This window comes from Canis aureus, chromosome 16, assembly GCF_053574225.1.
Source record: "Canis aureus isolate CA01 chromosome 16, VMU_Caureus_v.1.0, whole genome shotgun sequence".
NCBI lineage: Eukaryota > Metazoa > Chordata > Mammalia > Carnivora > Canidae > Canis > Canis aureus.
Window position 1 is genome coordinate 34,988,408 of NC_135626.1, and position 18,247 is coordinate 35,006,654.

The following is an 18,247-nucleotide window of genomic DNA, read 5'->3' on the forward strand; positions in this document are numbered from 1 at the left end:
AAATACGCCTAAGCTCCATATCCCCACTGTACAAGAAGACACCCCTAAACAGGCACATCTTTTAAATTCTCTGATTCCCCCATTTTAGAGGAGATCCCTGCCTCTTCATACCCATCCCTTAATTCTTGCCAAGGATGTCAGTAGGGTGAATGAGGCATGGCCAGAACTACCCTCTCCCGGATCACCCCCATTCCTTCTACCTCTGGAAGATTCCCTTCCCAGCTCCCCAGTTCCAGTTCCTCCAGATGGGGGAGTCCCCGGAAGAAAGCCCAAGGGGCACCACCACCCACTCTGTAGCCCACACTATACGGAGGACCTAGTCGCACCTCAGCAGTAGCATCTCTGGCCCAGGCTGGGCTGGGGGGCTGGGGAGGCAGACCTGCTAAGGGGGGAGATGTGCGGTGGACTCCCTTCCCTTCCCTCCTCCTCCCCCTCTCCCTTCCAACTCCCAAATTGGGGGCCGGGCCAGGCAGCTCTGATTGGCTGGGGGACGGGCCGCCGGCTCCCCCTCTCCCCTGGGCAGAGTTCCTCCCAGCTCTCCACCAGGATGGTATAAAAGGGGCCCGGGCCAGTCGTCGGAGCAGACGGGAGTTTCTCCTCGGGGTCGGAGCAGGAGGCACGCGGAGTGTGAGGCCACGCATGAGCCGACGCTAACCCCCACCCCAGCCGCAAAGAGTCTACATGTCTAGGATCTAGACATGTTCAGCTTTGTGGACCTCCGGCTCCTGCTCCTCTTAGCGGCCACCGCCCTCCTGACGCACGGCCAAGAGGAGGGCCAAGAAGAAGACAGTAAGTCACAAACTTTTGGGGAGTCCAGGGCTACTTGATACCTTGCCCTGCGCTCAGTCCCGGGGGTCCGCGACTTAAACTGAGACTCGGGATGCTCCGGAGACTCCGGGATGGAAGGGAGATGGTGAGGGCTCTTCCTCGCGCCGCGCCGTGGGAGAGAAGGCAGTGCGCCCCGGGTGGAGGATGAACTTCAACGCCCGGGTAGTGTGGGGGGGGGCGGGGAGGATGGAGCGCCCCAGGGAGTCGGCACAGGAGGGAGTCCCGAGCGCTCAGGGTGGAGTGCTACGTGGGACATGGGGGTCTGGGCGTCGGGGGACGGGAAATTACGTCGAAGATGGGATGGGGGCGCCGCGCTGGGAGTTCGAGGTCCAAGATGTAAAAGCCATCGAGAAGGCTGGGGGATGATTCATAAGGAAAGATTGTTTGCCCTCTCTGCAGGCTAGACAGTGTTCCTGGGGCCGCGGGGGTGCGGGGCTGAGGGGGGAGGGGGCGCGGAGAGTGGGCGGATTGGAGGATGAGAAACTGGCGCGGGCTCGGCAGGGCGGGGTCCTTGCGCGCTCTGCTGATCCACACCGAGCCCCGCGCCTGCCCGTCCAGCGCTTCCCCGCGCCGAGCTGCGCGGGGTGGCCCGGCGTTATTGCCGGTCGGGGACCCCACCTCTAGACCTAGAAAATAAAGCTGGGGACTGGGCAGCCTCAAGTCTCTAAAAGAACTGGTCAGTCCCAGGAAATTGCTTAGTGTTGCCCGCCACCTAGTGGCGGTCTGTGTGGGCGCTCGCGCGGTGGGCGTGGTTAGCTAACTACTATTTACGGACTTTTTGGTTCTTTGGCTAAGGAGCGACCCAGAGGTCCTGACTAGCTTTAGGAAAGACGGGGTTGTCCCGAGAGAAGGCTTTTAAGATGTCTGGGCGCTGGAGGTTAGGGTGTATCCTACTTTGGGGGGTACGATTCAAGTCTCTGGGCGGGACCTCAGGCCGGTCGGCCCCGCCCCATCCTCCTGGCCCCGCCCACGCTGTCCCACCTGCCCTGGGACGGGGCGGAATGGGGGCTGGACCTCCCTCTCTCCTCCTACCCGCCCCCCTGCCCCCGCCCCCGCCCCCCACCCCCGTCTCCACCCAAACCACTCCCCCCGAGCCTCGGGCTTGGTGGGGCCCCTCCTGCTCTCTCTCCACCCCACTCCCCTCTCTCCCCTCCCCCACGCAGCGGCTTTTTATTTCACTTGGCTTCAGCGCCGATGGGCTGGGGTTGGAGTTGGAAGCAACTCCGGCCTAAAGCTTTGTTTAAATTCCTGAGAACTGGAAAGAGTTATAGCCGCCCTGGCCAGGCGCCTCGGCGCTGTCACTGGCTCTGATGAGGAGCAGATGAGCTTTTAAGGATTTGGGAAAACGGGGAGGGGGAGAAGGAGGAGGCGGGAAACGGAAAATCCGTGTCCTTACGACGGACGCGAAAGGCGGGTAGAGCCGGGGTCCCTGGAGCCCCCGGGGGGGGGGCCTCGGGCGCCGCCGACAGCCCCTCCTTTCCCCTCTCGCCCCAGTCCCACCAGTCACCTGCGTACAGAACGGCCTCAGGTACTATGACCGAGACGTATGGAAACCCGAGGCCTGCCGGATCTGTGTCTGCGACAACGGCAACGTGTTGTGCGATGACGTGATCTGCGACGAAACCAAGAACTGCCCCGGCGCCCAAGTCCCCCCGGGCGAGTGCTGCCCCGTCTGCCCCGACGGCGAGGGTACGGCTCGGGGCCTGGGGCGGGGGGGGGGCCGCCGGGAGCCCCCAGTGCGACCCGCGGCTCACGCGCGTCTCTTCTCCCCTAGCGTCACCTACCGACCAAGAAACCACAGGAGTCGAGGTAATCTGCCCTCGACTTTTACCACCCCCCCCCAAGGGTCCTTAAGCGTCTCCCGTCTCTAACCCGGCTTCTCTTGTTTCTTCTCCCCGCCAACCCCATAGGGACCCAAAGGAGACACCGGCCCCCGAGGTCCAAGGGTAAGCGCGGCCCGTGCTCGGTGGTCCGGGTTGGAGGTGGGCGTGGCTCAGGGCCTGCGCTCACCGCCACCTGCCCCTGCCCTCTCCCCTCCGCTGCAGGGACCTGCCGGGCCCCCTGGCCGAGATGGCATCCCCGGACAGCCTGGACTTCCCGGACCCCCTGGACCTCCCGGACCCCCTGGACCCCCTGGCCTCGGAGGAGTAAGTGAAGACGTAAAAAACAGGCCTGGCAGGCCCTGTGTGCTCCCCTTCAACTCCTGTTCTGGGTTTTTTGGTGTGTTTTTTGGCAGATGGCAGGCATACTTTATATTTTGAAATGATTTCAGACTTACAGAAAAGTTTCAAGACTAGTGCCAAGAACTCTCATATACACCTCAGAGTTTGTCACATTTGCTTTATCAGTCTCTATGTATGCATATGATTATTGCTATAATTCTTTCTGAACCATTGGTCCCAGATAAGTTGCTGTTATGTCCTTTTGCTCCTAAATACTTTAGTGTGTGCTTCCTGCGAACAAGGGCTTTCTCTTACATGACCACTGCACAATGATTGCATTTCAAAATTCCAACATTGATAGATAACTATTATCTGATATACAGTCCCTGTCCAAATTTAAACAATATCCCAATAATGCCCTTCCTGGCATCTTTTCTCCTGATCCAGGATCATGAATTGCATTTCATTGCCAAGTGTCTTCAGTTTCCTTTACTCTGGAACATTCCTCAGACTTTTTTTTTTTTTTTTTCTGTCTCTCACGACACTGAAATTGTTTAAAGAAGTCAGTTGCTTTGGAAAGGCCAATTGTTTTTGTACACTGTCTCTCAATTTGGGTTGGCCAGATGTGTCCCCATAATTAGAGTTGGGCCATGCATTTTTGGCAGGAATAGCTCACAAGTGATGTTGTTGTACTTCTTAGCGCATCGCATCAGGAGGCATATGTCAACATCCCGTTGTCGCTGGTGTCTTCCACCTTTGAACTCACTGATATCTCATGCTCTCTTCTCTCTCTTGTTTTTTCTAGAACTTTGCTCCCCAAATGTCTTATGGCTATGATGAGAAATCAACTGGAGGAATCTCCGTGCCTGGCCCCATGGTGAGTCAGCAGGGGCAGAGATTACAGAAGAGCCGGTGGGGATCCAGACAGGATGGGCCAGTGATGGTGAATGGGGGTAGTTTAGATAATTCAGGAGGTCGAGATGACCTTTGGAACCTGAAATCTAGAGAGGATGCAAGGCAACTGGGTGTTCCCAATAGGAACCACTGAGAGATAGCAAGACCATACACACATTGCACTTTTCCACAGAGGTATCACTGTGGCCTCTCTCTCTCTCTCTCTTTTTTTTTTTCCCTTCTGTAGGGTCCTTCTGGTCCTCGTGGTCTCCCTGGCCCCCCTGGCGCACCTGTGAGTATCCAGGATGTCATCATGTACCACCGTGGGCTTTGGTCTTTAGGAGGGAGGATTGGGAAGAGGGCAGGGTAAGTGCTCCAAGAGAGCTCTTGGTGATCTGGGGAAAGACTGGCAAGAACCTGTCCTTCAACCAAATTCTTCTTTCCTTGTCTTCCAGGGTCCTCAAGGTTTCCAAGGCCCCCCTGGTGAACCTGGCGAGCCTGGAGCCTCAGTAAGTGACCCCCTCAACTTGTGTTCTATACAAATACACACCTCCTCTACATATATGTGGATTCTCCTATTAAAGGACCTCTCCACCCCCAGCGTCTGGGGTCTTCCCTACCTCCTCCTTCCAATCCCAGCCTTCCTCTTCTTTTTTTTCCCCTTATCTTGGTCTTCTAATCTTCTTTCTTCCTGTTTCTTCTAGGGTCCCATGGGTCCCCGTGGTCCCCCTGGCCCCCCTGGCAAGAACGGAGATGACGTAAGTAGCCCAGGCGGGAAGATCCCATCTAGCCACCCCCACACACCTCCGTGGGCTAGGTCCCTGTAATCTCCACGCCAATGTCCCACCACCTTTGGGAGTGATGCCCAGAGAAAGGAGGCTGAGTTCTCCCTAATACATGGGACTGCCCTTGAACAATGATCTTTACCCTTTGTGGGATGTTTCCCCATCTCCCCAGTGGAGGTGATTGGCCCTCTCCTCATCCCAGCCACCTTAAAGCATTCTCCAACCACCTCCCTCGGGGTGAATGACTTCCTTAGGCTTAACGGCTCTGGGTACCTCAGATTTGCCCTCTATATATACCGAAACAAACAGAAATACCTTTGGAGGGAGTCAAAAGTCACCAAACAGAGATTTCACAGTAGATTTAAGTTGAGCTCTAAATTCAAAGATAAGATTCTGAGCTCCTAAACCTGATCTTCAACAATATCAAGAAAACCCAGACAGACCTTCCACACTTTCCCAGCCATGGGGGGCATGACCATGATAGCCTTTTCTCTCCCTTTCAGGGTGAAGCTGGAAAGCCTGGTCGTCCTGGTGAGCGTGGGCCTCCTGGGCCTCAGGTGAGCAGGAATGCAGGGCCCGCCGGGACCTTCCCTGCAGGTGGGCTTCACTTGGGAGCTGTGTCCTCAGTTGCTTCTTCTAATGGCCCTGCTTTTCTCCTCTTTTTCTTTTATCTCCAGGGTGCTCGGGGATTGCCTGGAACAGCTGGCCTTCCTGGAATGAAGGGACACAGAGTAAGTCCCTTCTGAGCCATCTAAGCTTCCAAAGTCCCAGTATCCTACCATTTGGGCCCCTTTCCCCAAGGGATCCTGTGTGCATTGTGGTGGGTGGCAGCTACAGAAGTCCCAAGGAATAGAGAATAGACATCTAAAAGAACTTCCCTCCATTGGGAAAGAAATCTGAATAAAGGGATTGGGTGAGATCTTGGCCCAGTTGGGGTTTTGTCTACTTGCAGAGACAGAGGCTATGCTGACCCTCTGAGTTACCTTCTCAGGTCCGAGTGGGGACTGAGGTGGTCCATCCCTTCCATATGCACTCACCTTGGTCCTTCTTCCTGTCTTAGGGTTTCAGTGGTTTGGATGGTGCCAAGGGAGATGCTGGTCCTGCTGGTCCCAAGGTAAGAGGTTGTCCGAATGTCATGGGCCTTGTCCTCACGCCCTCCTAACCTCCCAAGTCCCACTACACCAATGAATTGCTAACTTTGTTTTTTGTTCTCTAGGGTGAGCCTGGTAGCCCCGGTGAAAATGGAGCTCCTGGCCAGATGGTGAGTGTGTTCAGTTCTAGAAGGAAGAGAGGGGACAGGATATAGGGGCAAGGTGAGGTTTGGGGGAAAGTATGTGTCTCCCATCTCACTTGGCTTTTTTGGCTTTTGTTGTCAGGGCCCCCGTGGTCTGCCTGGTGAAAGAGGTCGCCCTGGAGCCCCTGGCCCTGCCGTAAGTCCTCCTGGTCCCTTTTGGCAGGGGGATGCCTGGGTTCTGGAAGGGGTTTCTGGGGAGTTAACAGGGCCTGGCCAGTGCTCAGTGAATGTAACCCGGACTTGCCCTCTCTCTCTCTCTCTAAAAGGGTGCTCGTGGAAACGATGGTGCTACTGGTGCTGCTGGGCCCCCTGTGAGTACGGCCTCTGGACCTCAGTACCTGGGACTGGGGAGGGCTCTCAGTGTCAGCTCTTGGGGTGGGCCCCGTTGCTCAGAGTCCCAGGACCTCTGCTGTCCCAGGGTGTGACTTGCAGCTGCCACCTGCCTTCTTGCTTACACTTCCATGCTGTTCACAGGGTCCCACTGGCCCCGCTGGTCCTCCTGGCTTCCCCGGTGCTGTTGGTGCTAAGGTGAGCACCCTACCCACGCCTGCCCCCACCACCCTCCTCTGAGCGCAACACTCACAGGCTGAGGGAGGGGTATCTCCCTACTCTCCAAACCAGAGGGACCCAGAGAAGCCTGTTTCCCCAACACCTTTGTCCTGGAATCCCCTTCTCTGACCTGGGAGTCCTGATCCTTGGTCTCCCATCCTTGCCCTCCACACACCCCACAACCCTGACATCCAAACGTGAGATTGGGCTCCTGACATGTTCTTTTTTTTTCCCATCCAGGGTGAAGCTGGTCCCCAAGGAGCCCGTGGCTCTGAAGGTCCCCAGGGCGTTCGTGGTGAGCCCGGCCCCCCTGGCCCTGCTGGTGCTGCCGGCCCTGCCGTGAGTGTCACTTCCTCCTTCCCCCAGGGCTGCTCCCCAGTTCCGAGTCCTTGCCTGTCACTCATCCACCTCTCTATCTGTGCCACAGGGAAACCCCGGTGCTGATGGACAGCCTGGTGCTAAAGGTGCTAACGTAAGTACCCTGCAGGTTGCAGAGCTGCCCCCCAGGGCCCCCTTCCACGTGCCCTCCACCCCCTGGGCTCAACTTGTTCTGCCTCCCACAGGGCGCTCCTGGCATTGCTGGTGCTCCCGGCTTCCCCGGTGCCCGAGGCCCCTCTGGACCCCAGGGCCCCAGCGGTCCTCCTGGTCCCAAGGGTAACAGCGTAAGTATCACTGTATCACCTGTGCCCTGCCCCACATGCCTGCTCCAGTGTGGCCCTCACCTGAGCAGCAGGAGGATCCAGACCAGCTGAGTACCCTCCAACCCACTCATCCTCTCTTGCTCCATCTTGCAGGGTGAACCTGGTGCTCCCGGAAACAAAGGAGACACTGGTGCCAAGGGAGAGCCCGTAAGTCCTCCTGCGGCTCAGCCTATCTGCCCTGGGGACCCCTTGAGGGAGATCCTGGGAGGATGGGAGCCTGGGTGCCGGGTCAGCCTCTCACTGCAGGCCGCCCCCCGGCTCTCTGCCCTCTCTAGGGCCCCACTGGTATTCAAGGTCCCCCTGGCCCTGCTGGGGAAGAAGGAAAGCGAGGAGCCCGAGGTGAACCTGGACCCACTGGCCTGCCCGGACCCCCTGGCGAGCGTGTAAGTGCCACCTCTTTTTGCCCCCAGCGCCAGCCTGGTGCCCCCGTGTCAGAGCTCACTGGTCTCCTCTCCTCCTGCAGGGTGGACCTGGTAGCCGTGGTTTCCCTGGTGCAGATGGTGTCGCTGGTCCCAAGGTAACTTCTCTTCACCTGCTGGGATGCTGACCCTGTTGCTCTGCGGGCATTACCTTCCTTTCCCCACGCAGTCACCTCCCACCTCCACCCCTAGTCGTCAGCACTCCATGCTGTTCACACCGGGCTTCACCTTGACCTCCCCACTGCCACCAGTGCCCCTCAGAGCACTCCCCACCCTGCCTTCACCAGGAGGACTAAGACACTGGTCCATGGTGAAGAAGCCCAGCCTTAAGACCCTAATTGTCCCTGTGACTCCCCCAACCAGGGTCCCGCTGGTGAACGTGGTTCTCCTGGTCCCGCTGGGCCCAAAGGTTCTCCTGGTGAAGCTGGTCGCCCTGGTGAAGCTGGTCTGCCTGGTGCCAAGGTGAGCCATGGCCCCTCTCTGCTCAGCTTGTCCCCAGACCCTGCCCATCCTGTGTGGGCTCTGGAACAAGGTGCCCTGGAGCAGGACCGTGGGTCTGCCCTCCGAGGTGCCCTGTCACTTCCTATGTCTCCCCCCTTCCCCTCACCTGCCTCACGACTCTCTGCCTCCCCCTAGGGTCTGACTGGAAGTCCTGGCAGCCCCGGTCCAGATGGCAAAACTGGCCCCCCTGTAAGTATGACTCCCTCTGGGTCCCTACCACTCTGCTGGCCAACTGCCCTGTTCTTACCTCTCACTCCCAATCTTGTGCCTTCCGTCTTTAGGGTCCCGCTGGTCAGGATGGTCGTCCCGGACCCCCAGGCCCCCCTGGTGCCCGTGGTCAAGCTGGTGTGATGGGATTCCCTGGGCCTAAAGGTGCCGCTGTGAGTATCCATTGAGGAACATTGCAGAGCCAGGGACGGGTACTCCTAGGAGAGGAGTGTCCCGGGCTCCAGCTCCAGCTTTGCCCCTGGCCTGCTGTGTGGCCTGAGGCCACTCACTGCCCCTCAGTCTCCCCATCCATAAAATGGGAGACTTCTCCTGGCTCTATTCCCATTGCTCTATCCTGGGATATAAGTTTTGTTGGAGCCCCCCCCCCCCCCCACACACACACACACAAACACACACGGGTAGACTGGGCCTTTTATACTCACCCTGAAATCTTTCTGGGTTCTTTGAGGTTGAAAAAGAGGTGTCAGAGGAGATGGAAGCCCTTTGCAGTTCAGGTCACCATAGATACATGGTGGCAAGAAGGATGGGAGAGGATAGGGGACAGCAGTCTGAAGGAGAGAGGTCTCAGGGGAGAGGGTTCAGGGAGACACCAAGGGACCAGCAATAAAAGCCAGCAAAGCACTTTCCCAGGACCAGAGCTGGGAGAAAAGAAAACCATTAAAAATTTTTTTGCTCAGGGTAAACAGGAAGAACCCAGGAGGCCTGGTTTCCCACTTAAGCCCCCTTAACTATGATTCTTCCCCCACAGGGAGAGCCTGGCAAGGCTGGAGAGCGTGGTGTCCCTGGCCCCCCTGGTGCTGTTGTAAGTATCTTCCCAGGCTCCCTGTCCCCTCACTGCCCCAGCTCATGACACAACCCCCTCCTGCAGGGAGGGGGACAGAGGCCACAGCCCCTCACCAGGTCACCTGCCCAGGCACCCCATCCACCTGTCTGCTCCTAGTGGCTGCCCTCCTCACCTCTGCTCTCTCTGCACAGGGTCCTGCTGGCAAAGATGGAGAAGCAGGAGCTCAGGGGCCCCCTGGCCCTGCTGTAAGTGTCCCCGACAGACAGCCTGGGGTGGGGGCACCGTGGAGACACCCCTCCCCCTCTGCTCCAGGGCCTTCCAGTGACCACAGCGTTCTCTCTGTGACAGGGCCCCGCTGGCGAGAGAGGTGAACAAGGTCCTGCTGGCTCCCCCGGATTCCAGGTGAGGCCTCATGGGTGGCGGAGGGCAGATGGGGCAGTTAAGGTATGGGGTCCCCTTTGTCCTTTTTCTGATTCTAATCCTGCTCTCTTCCTCCCTCACCCATTTCCCACCTACAGGGTCTCCCTGGCCCTGCTGGTCCTCCCGGCGAAGCAGGCAAACCTGGTGAACAGGTAAGAGACAGCATTGGGCCAGAGAGGTGGGGAATGCAGGGTGAGAGGCCAGCCCTCCCTAGCTAAGCAGATAACTCTTAGCTAGAGGGATCAAGGTTAGATGCCCCAAAGGACTTCCGGTCCTGAAGGGAGCCACACAGAGGGAAGCATGATAGGATCTGGAAGTCTCTCTGTGGCTGCTGGTCCTGAGGATTTTTTTTTTTTTTTTAGAGTTGCGGGGATAACTGACTGTCCCTTGGCCCAGAGTTTGGAGAGGAGGCTGTCTTTGACACATCCCTAGGAGGAGGAGAGGGATAGCCCCAGTTCAGTGACGAGAAGGGGTTGATGTCTAATGACAGACCCCAAGGGCCAGCCCCCAGGAAGAGAACAAGAATGCTTTCTAGTGGAGGGGCAAGGTGGCATTGTCTCACTCTGTCCTTTCCTCCCCCTCAGGGTGTTCCTGGCGACCTTGGTGCCCCCGGCCCCTCTGGAGCAAGAGTAAGTAGAGCCTCTTGCTGCTCCTGCCAAGATGCCCTGCCCTTAGCCCTGTCCCTGGAACAGCCATCACCTGCTCTGTCCTTCCCTTCCAGGGCGAGAGAGGCTTTCCTGGTGAACGTGGTGTGCAAGGTCCCCCCGGTCCTGCAGGTCCCCGAGGAGCCAACGGTGCCCCTGGCAATGATGGTGCTAAGGTGAGGGCAGCATGGGGACTGGGTCCAGCCCCTCTGGAGTCAGGGGTGCTTGGTTATGGCCAAAGCTGCCCAGGTGTGGCTGAGGGATGGGAGGGGGACAGGACTGGGTGGGGGCCATGTGAGTCCTCAGGTTCTGGGCTAGGAACCTTTCCTCTTAGCTGGTGCTGATCTTATCCTGGGCACTGAGACTGGGAGATATCAAGAGGGGGCTCAGGGCTGTGACCCACTCCTGGGACACCAGGCCTCATGCCAATCCTCTTGGTTGTCACCTAGGGTGATGCTGGTGCCCCTGGAGCCCCAGGTAGCCAGGGCGCTCCTGGCCTTCAGGGAATGCCTGGTGAACGAGGTGCAGCTGGTCTTCCTGGCCCTAAGGGTGACAGAGTAAGTTCAACAACCCCCACCTCGAGCTGTGTAGGGTTCCCATCTCTTTCTCCCTCTGCTTTAGATGCTCCAGCCTCTCTCTTTATCCTCCCTGGGGTCTTTCTCTCTTCTCCTTAATCCTTCCTTCTTCCCTTCTGGCCTCTTTGTGGGTAAATCTGCTTCCCTCCCCATGAATTACCATGGTATCAAGAGGAAGAGTGACCTCCTAGATGAGGGATCCCTTATTCATCCCTCTACACAAGGCACGGACCTCTTAACCTAAGTTCCACCAGCCCCCAGGCAGGCACCTTTGCCTCTGGAAGGTCTTGAGTCCTGAGCACAGGTCGAGACAGGGGCAGAGCTGGAGAGGAGTCCCAGACACGAGCAGGATGCTCTGGGTCACCTCTCTGACCCCCACTGGAAGTCTCAGGCTTTCGTGTGTCTTTAGGGTGATGCCGGTCCCAAAGGTGCTGATGGTTCTCCTGGCAAAGATGGTGTCCGTGGTCTGACTGGCCCCATTGGTCCTCCTGGCCCTGCTGGTGCCCCTGGTGACAAGGTGAGGTGGCCCCACCATCTTCCCAAACACAGCTTCCCCAGCAGGCCTGAGCATGTCTGCCATGCTCCTGGCATTCTGAGCTGGTCACCTGAAGTGGGAGGACCAGAAGGGAGGGGAGGCTGTCTGGGATCATCTGCTGGGAGTACTCAGGGTGTGCCCCTGACCTGAGCCTCTTGTCCCTCCCTCTCAGGGTGAAGCTGGTCCTAGCGGCCCTGCTGGTCCCACTGGAGCTCGTGGTGCCCCCGTAAGTACAGAAGACCCACACTCTGCCCTACTTCCTGGCCCTCTGTCTAGGCCTCCTCTCCCTCCACTCTCACCTGCTCTGTGCCCTCGGGAAGGCTCCTCAGGGCCCATCTTCCCCTCCACCCTGCCCTGCCCTCCCCCACCCAGGGCCCCTCTCCAACCTGCCTCCTTGTCTTCTAGGGAGACCGTGGTGAGCCTGGTCCCCCTGGTCCTGCTGGCTTCGCTGGGCCCCCCGTGAGTACCAAGACCCCTATCATTTTCCATCACCAACTGGGACCCAGGACCTTGGGTGACTGCATGAGGACAGTGGCATCGGCCGGAGTCAGGGGATGAGGGTGGATTGTGTCCCACTCTAGCATCTTTCTGCCTGGTGTCATTGTCCTTCCCCAGCCCTGTGGAGGCACCTGATTCCCCACACCATGTCCCCCTCCTGCGCTCACCACACTCCCCAACCCCTCAGGGTGCTGACGGCCAACCTGGTGCTAAAGGTGAACCCGGTGATGCTGGTGCTAAAGGCGACGCTGGTCCCCCTGGCCCTGCTGGACCCACTGGACCTCCCGGCCCCATTGTGAGTATCTCACCCTCTGGGTCCCGAGTGGCAGACGGGCAGGCCTGGGCTGGCCTGTTCTTCACGGCTCTGTGCTCTCCTACAGGGTAACGTTGGTGCTCCTGGACCCAAAGGTGCTCGTGGCAGCGCCGGTCCCCCTGTGAGTAACTCAGTCTGTTTTTCTACTGGGGCTCATTGCAACCTGCGTGGGGAGGTAGGGGTGGCCGGGCCAGCTGAGGGGCCTGTTCTCCTTCTGATCTCTTTGTCTCCTCCTGCCAGGGTGCTACTGGTTTCCCTGGTGCTGCTGGCCGCGTCGGTCCCCCCGGCCCCTCTGTAAGTACCTGTGGTGGGGATTCCACAGCTCTGGAGTTGGGGGGTGAGGGGCACAGGTGAGGGGAGGGTGGTGAGTCCATCTGAGTCCCTCAGTGGTACCCCGGAATCCTGTGGAATCTGACAGCACCTCTTCTCCCTATCCAGGGAAATGCTGGACCCCCTGGCCCTCCTGGCCCTGCTGGCAAAGAAGGCGGCAAAGGCCCCCGTGGTGAGACTGGCCCTGCTGGACGTCCCGGTGAAGTCGGTCCCCCTGGTCCCCCTGGCCCTGCTGGCGAGAAAGGATCCCCTGGTGCTGATGGACCCGCTGTAAGCTCGAGCTCCGGGCAGGGGGGTGGAGGGTCCAGAGCGGGGGCGTGAAGGGTCCCCGGCCACTGCAAGGTGCCTCACCTTCATCTCCCTCCCACAGGGTGCTCCCGGCACTCCCGGACCTCAAGGCATTGCTGGACAGCGTGGTGTGGTCGGTCTGCCCGGTCAACGAGGAGAAAGAGGCTTCCCTGGTCTTCCCGGCCCCTCTGTGAGTGCCCCCCTCACCTTGGGGAACCCCAAGAAGAACCATCCCAGGACTTGGAGGCCACAGGATGGGGGCGTTGGGTCCAGAGAGGCCAGATATGGTAGATGAACCTGGGGCCCTAGGGCCTTCCCCCACCACCCCCTCTGGTCTGACTCTTTCTTCCCCCTCAGGGCGAACCTGGCAAACAAGGTCCTTCTGGAGCAAGTGGTGAACGTGGTCCCCCTGGTCCCATGGGCCCCCCTGGATTAGCTGGACCCCCTGGCGAGTCTGGACGGGAGGTGAGCAGTCGCCGGCCCCATGCCAGTGCCCTCAGCAAGGCCATTTTGGCCTTTGCCTGAGCCTCCCTCCCCCTGCCTAATACTCACCTGTTGGCCCCTCTCTGCAGGGATCTCCTGGTGCTGAAGGCTCCCCTGGACGAGATGGTTCTCCTGGCCCCAAGGTAAGATGGCAGCACCCTAGGGCTGCAGCCCCAGCTGCCGCCTCCCTGCCCCCACCTATTCCCTTTAGCTGGGACCAACTCATTCTCCCCTCCTCTACCCACCCCCACCCCAGGGTGACCGTGGTGAGACCGGCCCTGCTGGACCCCCTGGTGCCCCCGGTGCCCCTGGTGCTCCTGGCCCCGTCGGCCCTGCTGGCAAGAACGGTGACCGCGGTGAGACTGTAAGTAGCCAGACTCTGGCTCGAAGTCGGGGGGGCAGGGACTCTCCGGGCCTGCCTACTGGCCTGCAGATGGACATCTGACCTTGCCTGGGCTAGGGGAGAAAAGGGTGTCCTGCAGGATGTCTGGGCCCCTGGCCTTCCTGAAAACCTGGGCCACAGCTCAACCTGAGGCCCCTCTCCTAGATAGGACCTTGCCTCCCCTGAGGGTTGGGGTTTGCCCCAGGTGCCCCAGCTCACATGAGGCCTGAATTCACCTGAAGGCTCATCTGGGGCTCGGGAGGGATGGACATGTGGGAAAGGACATGAGGAAGGATGGATGTGGCCGAGGGGTGGTTTCATCCTGCAGCTCAGGCTGTACCAGGATCTAACACGCTCTTTGTTCCCTCTCCCCTCCAGGGTCCTGCTGGTCCTGCTGGCCCAATCGGCCCTGTTGGTGCTCGTGGTCCTGCTGTAAGTACCCTGCTCGGGCCCTCATGTCCTCAGTACCTGGCCCTGGTGTGGACTGCACCCCACTCAGTGCTAATGGAACTTCCGTCTGACAGCCTGTTCTCTCTCCTCTTCTAGGGACCCCAAGGCCCCCGTGGTGACAAGGGTGAGACAGGCGAACAGGGTGACAGAGGCATAAAGGGTCACCGTGGCTTCTCTGGTCTTCAGGGTCCTCCTGGCCCTCCCGTGAGTATGCCTAGCACCTCCAGCTACCATTGAGCCCTGTTATACAATGAGGGGGGATTTTTGCCTCAGTATCCCCTCTAGACAGCCTCCTCCCTAGTGGGCACTGGAGTGTGAAGATTTATGGGCATTTCCAAAAGGCTTCTGGGAGGACGAGGGACACAAAGAGGGGTTGGGGTGTACCCGTTGGGACTAGATGTCCAGAATAGCAGGGCAGAGGGTAGGTTGCTGGCCACGTGCCACCCACACGGAGTCTACACTGACTTTGCATCTGTCCTTCAGGGCTCTCCTGGTGAACAAGGTCCTTCTGGAGCTTCTGGTCCTGCTGGTCCCCGAGTAAGTCATGCCTCTATCTATCTTCTCTTGCTGGGGCCCAAGTCCACGCTCACATCAGAGCCCTCTGCCTGGGACACAGCTGTCCCCACATGTCTGTACAAGGGTCTGGGGCAAGGGTTGGGAGAAGGGAAGAAGGCAGCGGGACAACCTTGCCTGACTGTAGGAATGAACACTCATGAGGCCATGGAGCCCAAGACAGGCAGGGAGGGTGGTGGGCCTCTCCACAGAGTTGGGCTGGTGGAAATTCGCTTTCTAGCGGGCTTTCTCTAACCATCTTCCCCTTCGGCAGGGTCCCCCTGGCTCTGCTGGTTCTCCTGGCAAAGACGGACTCAACGGTCTCCCAGGCCCCATTGGCCCCCCCGGTCCTCGTGGTCGCACTGGTGATGCCGGTCCTGTTGTACGTAGCCCCCTACCCTATCTGCCCGTGGCCCTCAGCCCCAGGGGCACTTGGACCCTGGTAATCCCGGCTCTTCTCCCCCTCTGTGCAGGGTCCCCCCGGCCCTCCTGGACCCCCTGGTCCCCCTGGTCCTCCCAGCGGCGGTTTCGACTTCAGCTTCCTGCCCCAGCCACCTCAGGAGAAGGCTCACGATGGCGGCCGCTACTACCGGGCCGATGATGCCAACGTGGTCCGTGACCGTGACCTCGAGGTAGACACCACCCTCAAGAGCCTGAGCCAGCAGATCGAGAACATCCGGAGCCCTGAAGGAAGCCGCAAGAACCCTGCCCGCACCTGCCGCGACCTCAAGATGTGCCACTCCGACTGGAAGAGCGGTGAGGGCATGCCCCAGCAGTGCCTTCCTCCTCCTCCTCCTTCTCCTCCTCCTCCTCCTTCTCCTCCTCCTCCTCCTTCCAGGACAGCGCTGAGCCCTGAGGGGTGTGCCCCACCTCCCATAGCTCCCTTGACTCCGTCTTGCTCCGTCCCACTGCAGGAGAATACTGGATTGACCCCAACCAAGGATGCAACCTCGATGCCATCAAGGTTTTCTGCAACATGGAGACAGGTGAGACCTGCGTATACCCCACTCAGCCCCAGGTGGCCCAGAAGAACTGGTACATCAGCAAGAACCCCAAGGAGAAGAGACACGTCTGGTACGGCGAGAGCATGACCGACGGATTCCAGGTACGTGAAGCCAGACCTACAGCCACTCTCCCAAGATAGGCTGGTGCAGAGCTCAGAAGGGGCAAGAGGGGAGGTCCTGGGTAGCGGGAGTTCTGGGTCTTTGATACTGGCTTAGACATTGGATGCCCATGGATGAGCAAGGGGTCCTCCTTCTGGATGGGAGAGGGGTTCACTGGGATGCTCTGAGAGAGGACCCCAGGGAGGGAGGCCAGCACCAGAGGCTCCAGCATAGTCACTCACTCGCTTCTCCCTCCACCCTCCTACCCCACAGTTCGAGTATGGTGGCCAGGGCTCCGATCCTGCCGATGTGGCCATCCAGCTGACCTTCCTGCGCCTGATGTCCACCGAGGCCTCCCAGAACATCACCTACCACTGCAAGAACAGCGTGGCCTACATGGACCAGCAGACCGGCAACCTCAAGAAGGCCCTGCTCCTCCAGGGTTCCAACGAGATCGAGATCCGGGCCGAGGGCAACAGCCGCTTCACCTACAGTGTCACCTACGACGGCTGCACGGTGAGTCCCGGGCCGGGCTTTCTCCATAGGCCATGCTTGCCCTCACCCTGCCACTCCCACCCGGTGACACCCTTCTCCGCTTGTCTCCCCTTCACCCCAGAGTCACACTGGAGCCTGGGGCAAGACAGTGATCGAATACAAAACCACCAAGACCTCCCGTTTGCCCATCATCGATGTGGCACCATTGGACGTTGGCGCCCCAGACCAGGAATTCGGCATGGATATTGGCCCTGTCTGCTTCCTGTAAACTCCCTCCCACCCAACCTGGCTCCCTCCCACCCAACCCCCTCACCCCTGACCCTGGAAACAGACAAACAACCCAAACTGAACCCCCCAAAAAGCCAAAAAATGGGAGACAATTTCACATGGACTTTGGAAAATATTTTTTTCCTTTGCATTCATCTCTCAAACTTAGTTTTTATCTTTGACCAACTGAACATGACCAAAAACCAAAAGCACATTCAACCTTACCAAAAAAAAAAAAAAAAGAATAAATAAATAACTTTTTAAAAAAGGAAGCTTGGTCCACTTGCTTGAAGACCCATATGGGGGTAAGTCCTCTTCTGCCCGTTGGGCTTATGATGCCCCAACGCTGCCCTTTCTGCTCCTTTCTCCATCCCTCCTTTGGGCCTCCCCTCCACTGCTCCCCATATCGAAGTCTCCCCAAAAGACACAGGAAACAATGCATTGTCTGCCCAGCAACCAAAGGCAATGCGAAAACACCAAAGTGACCCCTACGCTCCCAGCCCACTCCCCTCACCCAGCACCCCCAAACCCTGGGGGGACCTGAGTTTCTCAGACTGCCAAGGACACCTCACCATCTGGCATTCCCGTGGCTCCTGCAACAATCCCCTCTTCGTTTTCAAGGGGGCGTGCTGGGGGGACCACTGGCCCCTCGCTGCCTGCCGGGTTTGGAGGAAAGTCAGGAGGGGCTGCGACAGCGTGCGGAAGGAAACATCGGATTCATTCGGGGACACGTGTCAATCCCCCGTGCGACAGGGCTGGGTGGGAGAGACTGCTCTGTTCCTTGTGTAATTGTGTTGCTGAAGGACTACCTCTTCTTGTCTTCATGTGTCACCGGGGCAACTGCGTGGGGGTGGGGGTGGGGGCAGGGCAGAAGGGGCTCCCCATTTTATATCAAAGGTGCTACATCTCTGTGATGGGGTGGGGTGGAGAAGGAATCACTGGTGCTATAGAAGTCAAGGCGCCCCACCCCCAGGCCAGCAAATGTTCCTTTTTGTTCAAAGTCTTTTTTTATTCTTTGGTTGTTGTTTTTTTTTTTTTTCCTTGCGGATGGGGACTCGTGAATTTTCTAAAGGTGCTACTTAACTTGGGGGGAGAGAGTGTCGCAGCTCGGTGCTCCCTTCCACCCCCTCTCCGCCCCCCTGGCCGCTTCTCTCTCCATCTCTCTCTCTCTCTCTCTGAAACCCGCTCCTCAGCTGCACCCCATCCTCACGGCCTCTCTGTCCTGTGTCCTCTCTCTGGGTTTCAGAGCACAACTTCCCAAAGCACAAAGCAGTTTTTCCCCCTAGGGGTGGGAGGAAGCAAGACTCTGTACCTATTTTGTATGTGTATAATAATTTGAGATGTTTTTAATTATTTTGATTGCTGGAATAAAGCATGTGGAAATGACCCAAACATATCTGCAGTGGCCTCCTGATTTCTCGCCTTGGAGTCTGGGGTTGGGGGTTGGGGGGGAAAGCCTGGGGAGGGCGTTTTGGTGGGGGGGTGGGCTCTCCTGTTTCTTGCCCCTTCCCCCACCCACCCACTCCTCACCTAGCGTCTTCCACAGTGGCTCCCCTCTTCCTCTTGCCTTTCTTTTTTTTTTTTCTTAAGATTTTATTTATTTATTCATGATAGACACAGAGAGAGGCAGAGACACAGGCAGAGGGAGAAGCAGGCTCCCCACCGGGAGCCCAATACGGGACTCGATCCCAGGACCCCAGGATCACACCCTGAGCTGAAGGCAGATGCTCAACCACTGAGCCACCCAGGTGCCCCCTTTTGCCATTC

At 58.6% G+C, this 18,247-nt stretch overlaps 1 protein-coding gene across 1 annotated transcript; it reads left to right on the forward strand.

Moving 5' to 3' along the window:
* The first annotated feature begins 563 nt into the window (after positions 1-563).
* Positions 564-17,872, forward strand: COL1A1 (collagen type I alpha 1 chain). The gene is made up of 51 exons (XM_077852795.1): positions 564-789; positions 2,323-2,517; positions 2,603-2,637; positions 2,739-2,774; positions 2,874-2,975; positions 3,796-3,867; positions 4,132-4,176; positions 4,340-4,393; positions 4,589-4,642; positions 5,173-5,226; positions 5,347-5,400; positions 5,730-5,783; positions 5,886-5,930; positions 6,046-6,099; positions 6,230-6,274; positions 6,438-6,491; positions 6,753-6,851; positions 6,940-6,984; positions 7,076-7,174; positions 7,307-7,360; positions 7,489-7,596; positions 7,677-7,730; positions 7,996-8,094; positions 8,269-8,322; positions 8,415-8,513; positions 9,110-9,163; positions 9,337-9,390; positions 9,494-9,547; positions 9,664-9,717; positions 10,150-10,194; positions 10,287-10,385; positions 10,659-10,766; positions 11,194-11,301; positions 11,492-11,545; positions 11,725-11,778; positions 12,005-12,112; positions 12,198-12,251; positions 12,371-12,424; positions 12,569-12,730; positions 12,831-12,938; positions 13,106-13,213; positions 13,321-13,374; positions 13,488-13,595; positions 13,992-14,045; positions 14,160-14,267; positions 14,547-14,600; positions 14,890-14,997; positions 15,089-15,371; positions 15,530-15,720; positions 15,992-16,234; positions 16,335-17,872. Exons 1-51 carry the CDS (start codon positions 699-701, stop codon positions 16,479-16,481), a joined length of 4,383 nt encoding a protein of 1,460 aa, XP_077708921.1. The 5' UTR covers positions 564-698; the 3' UTR covers positions 16,482-17,872.
* The last annotated feature ends 375 nt before the right edge of the window (positions 17,873-18,247 follow it).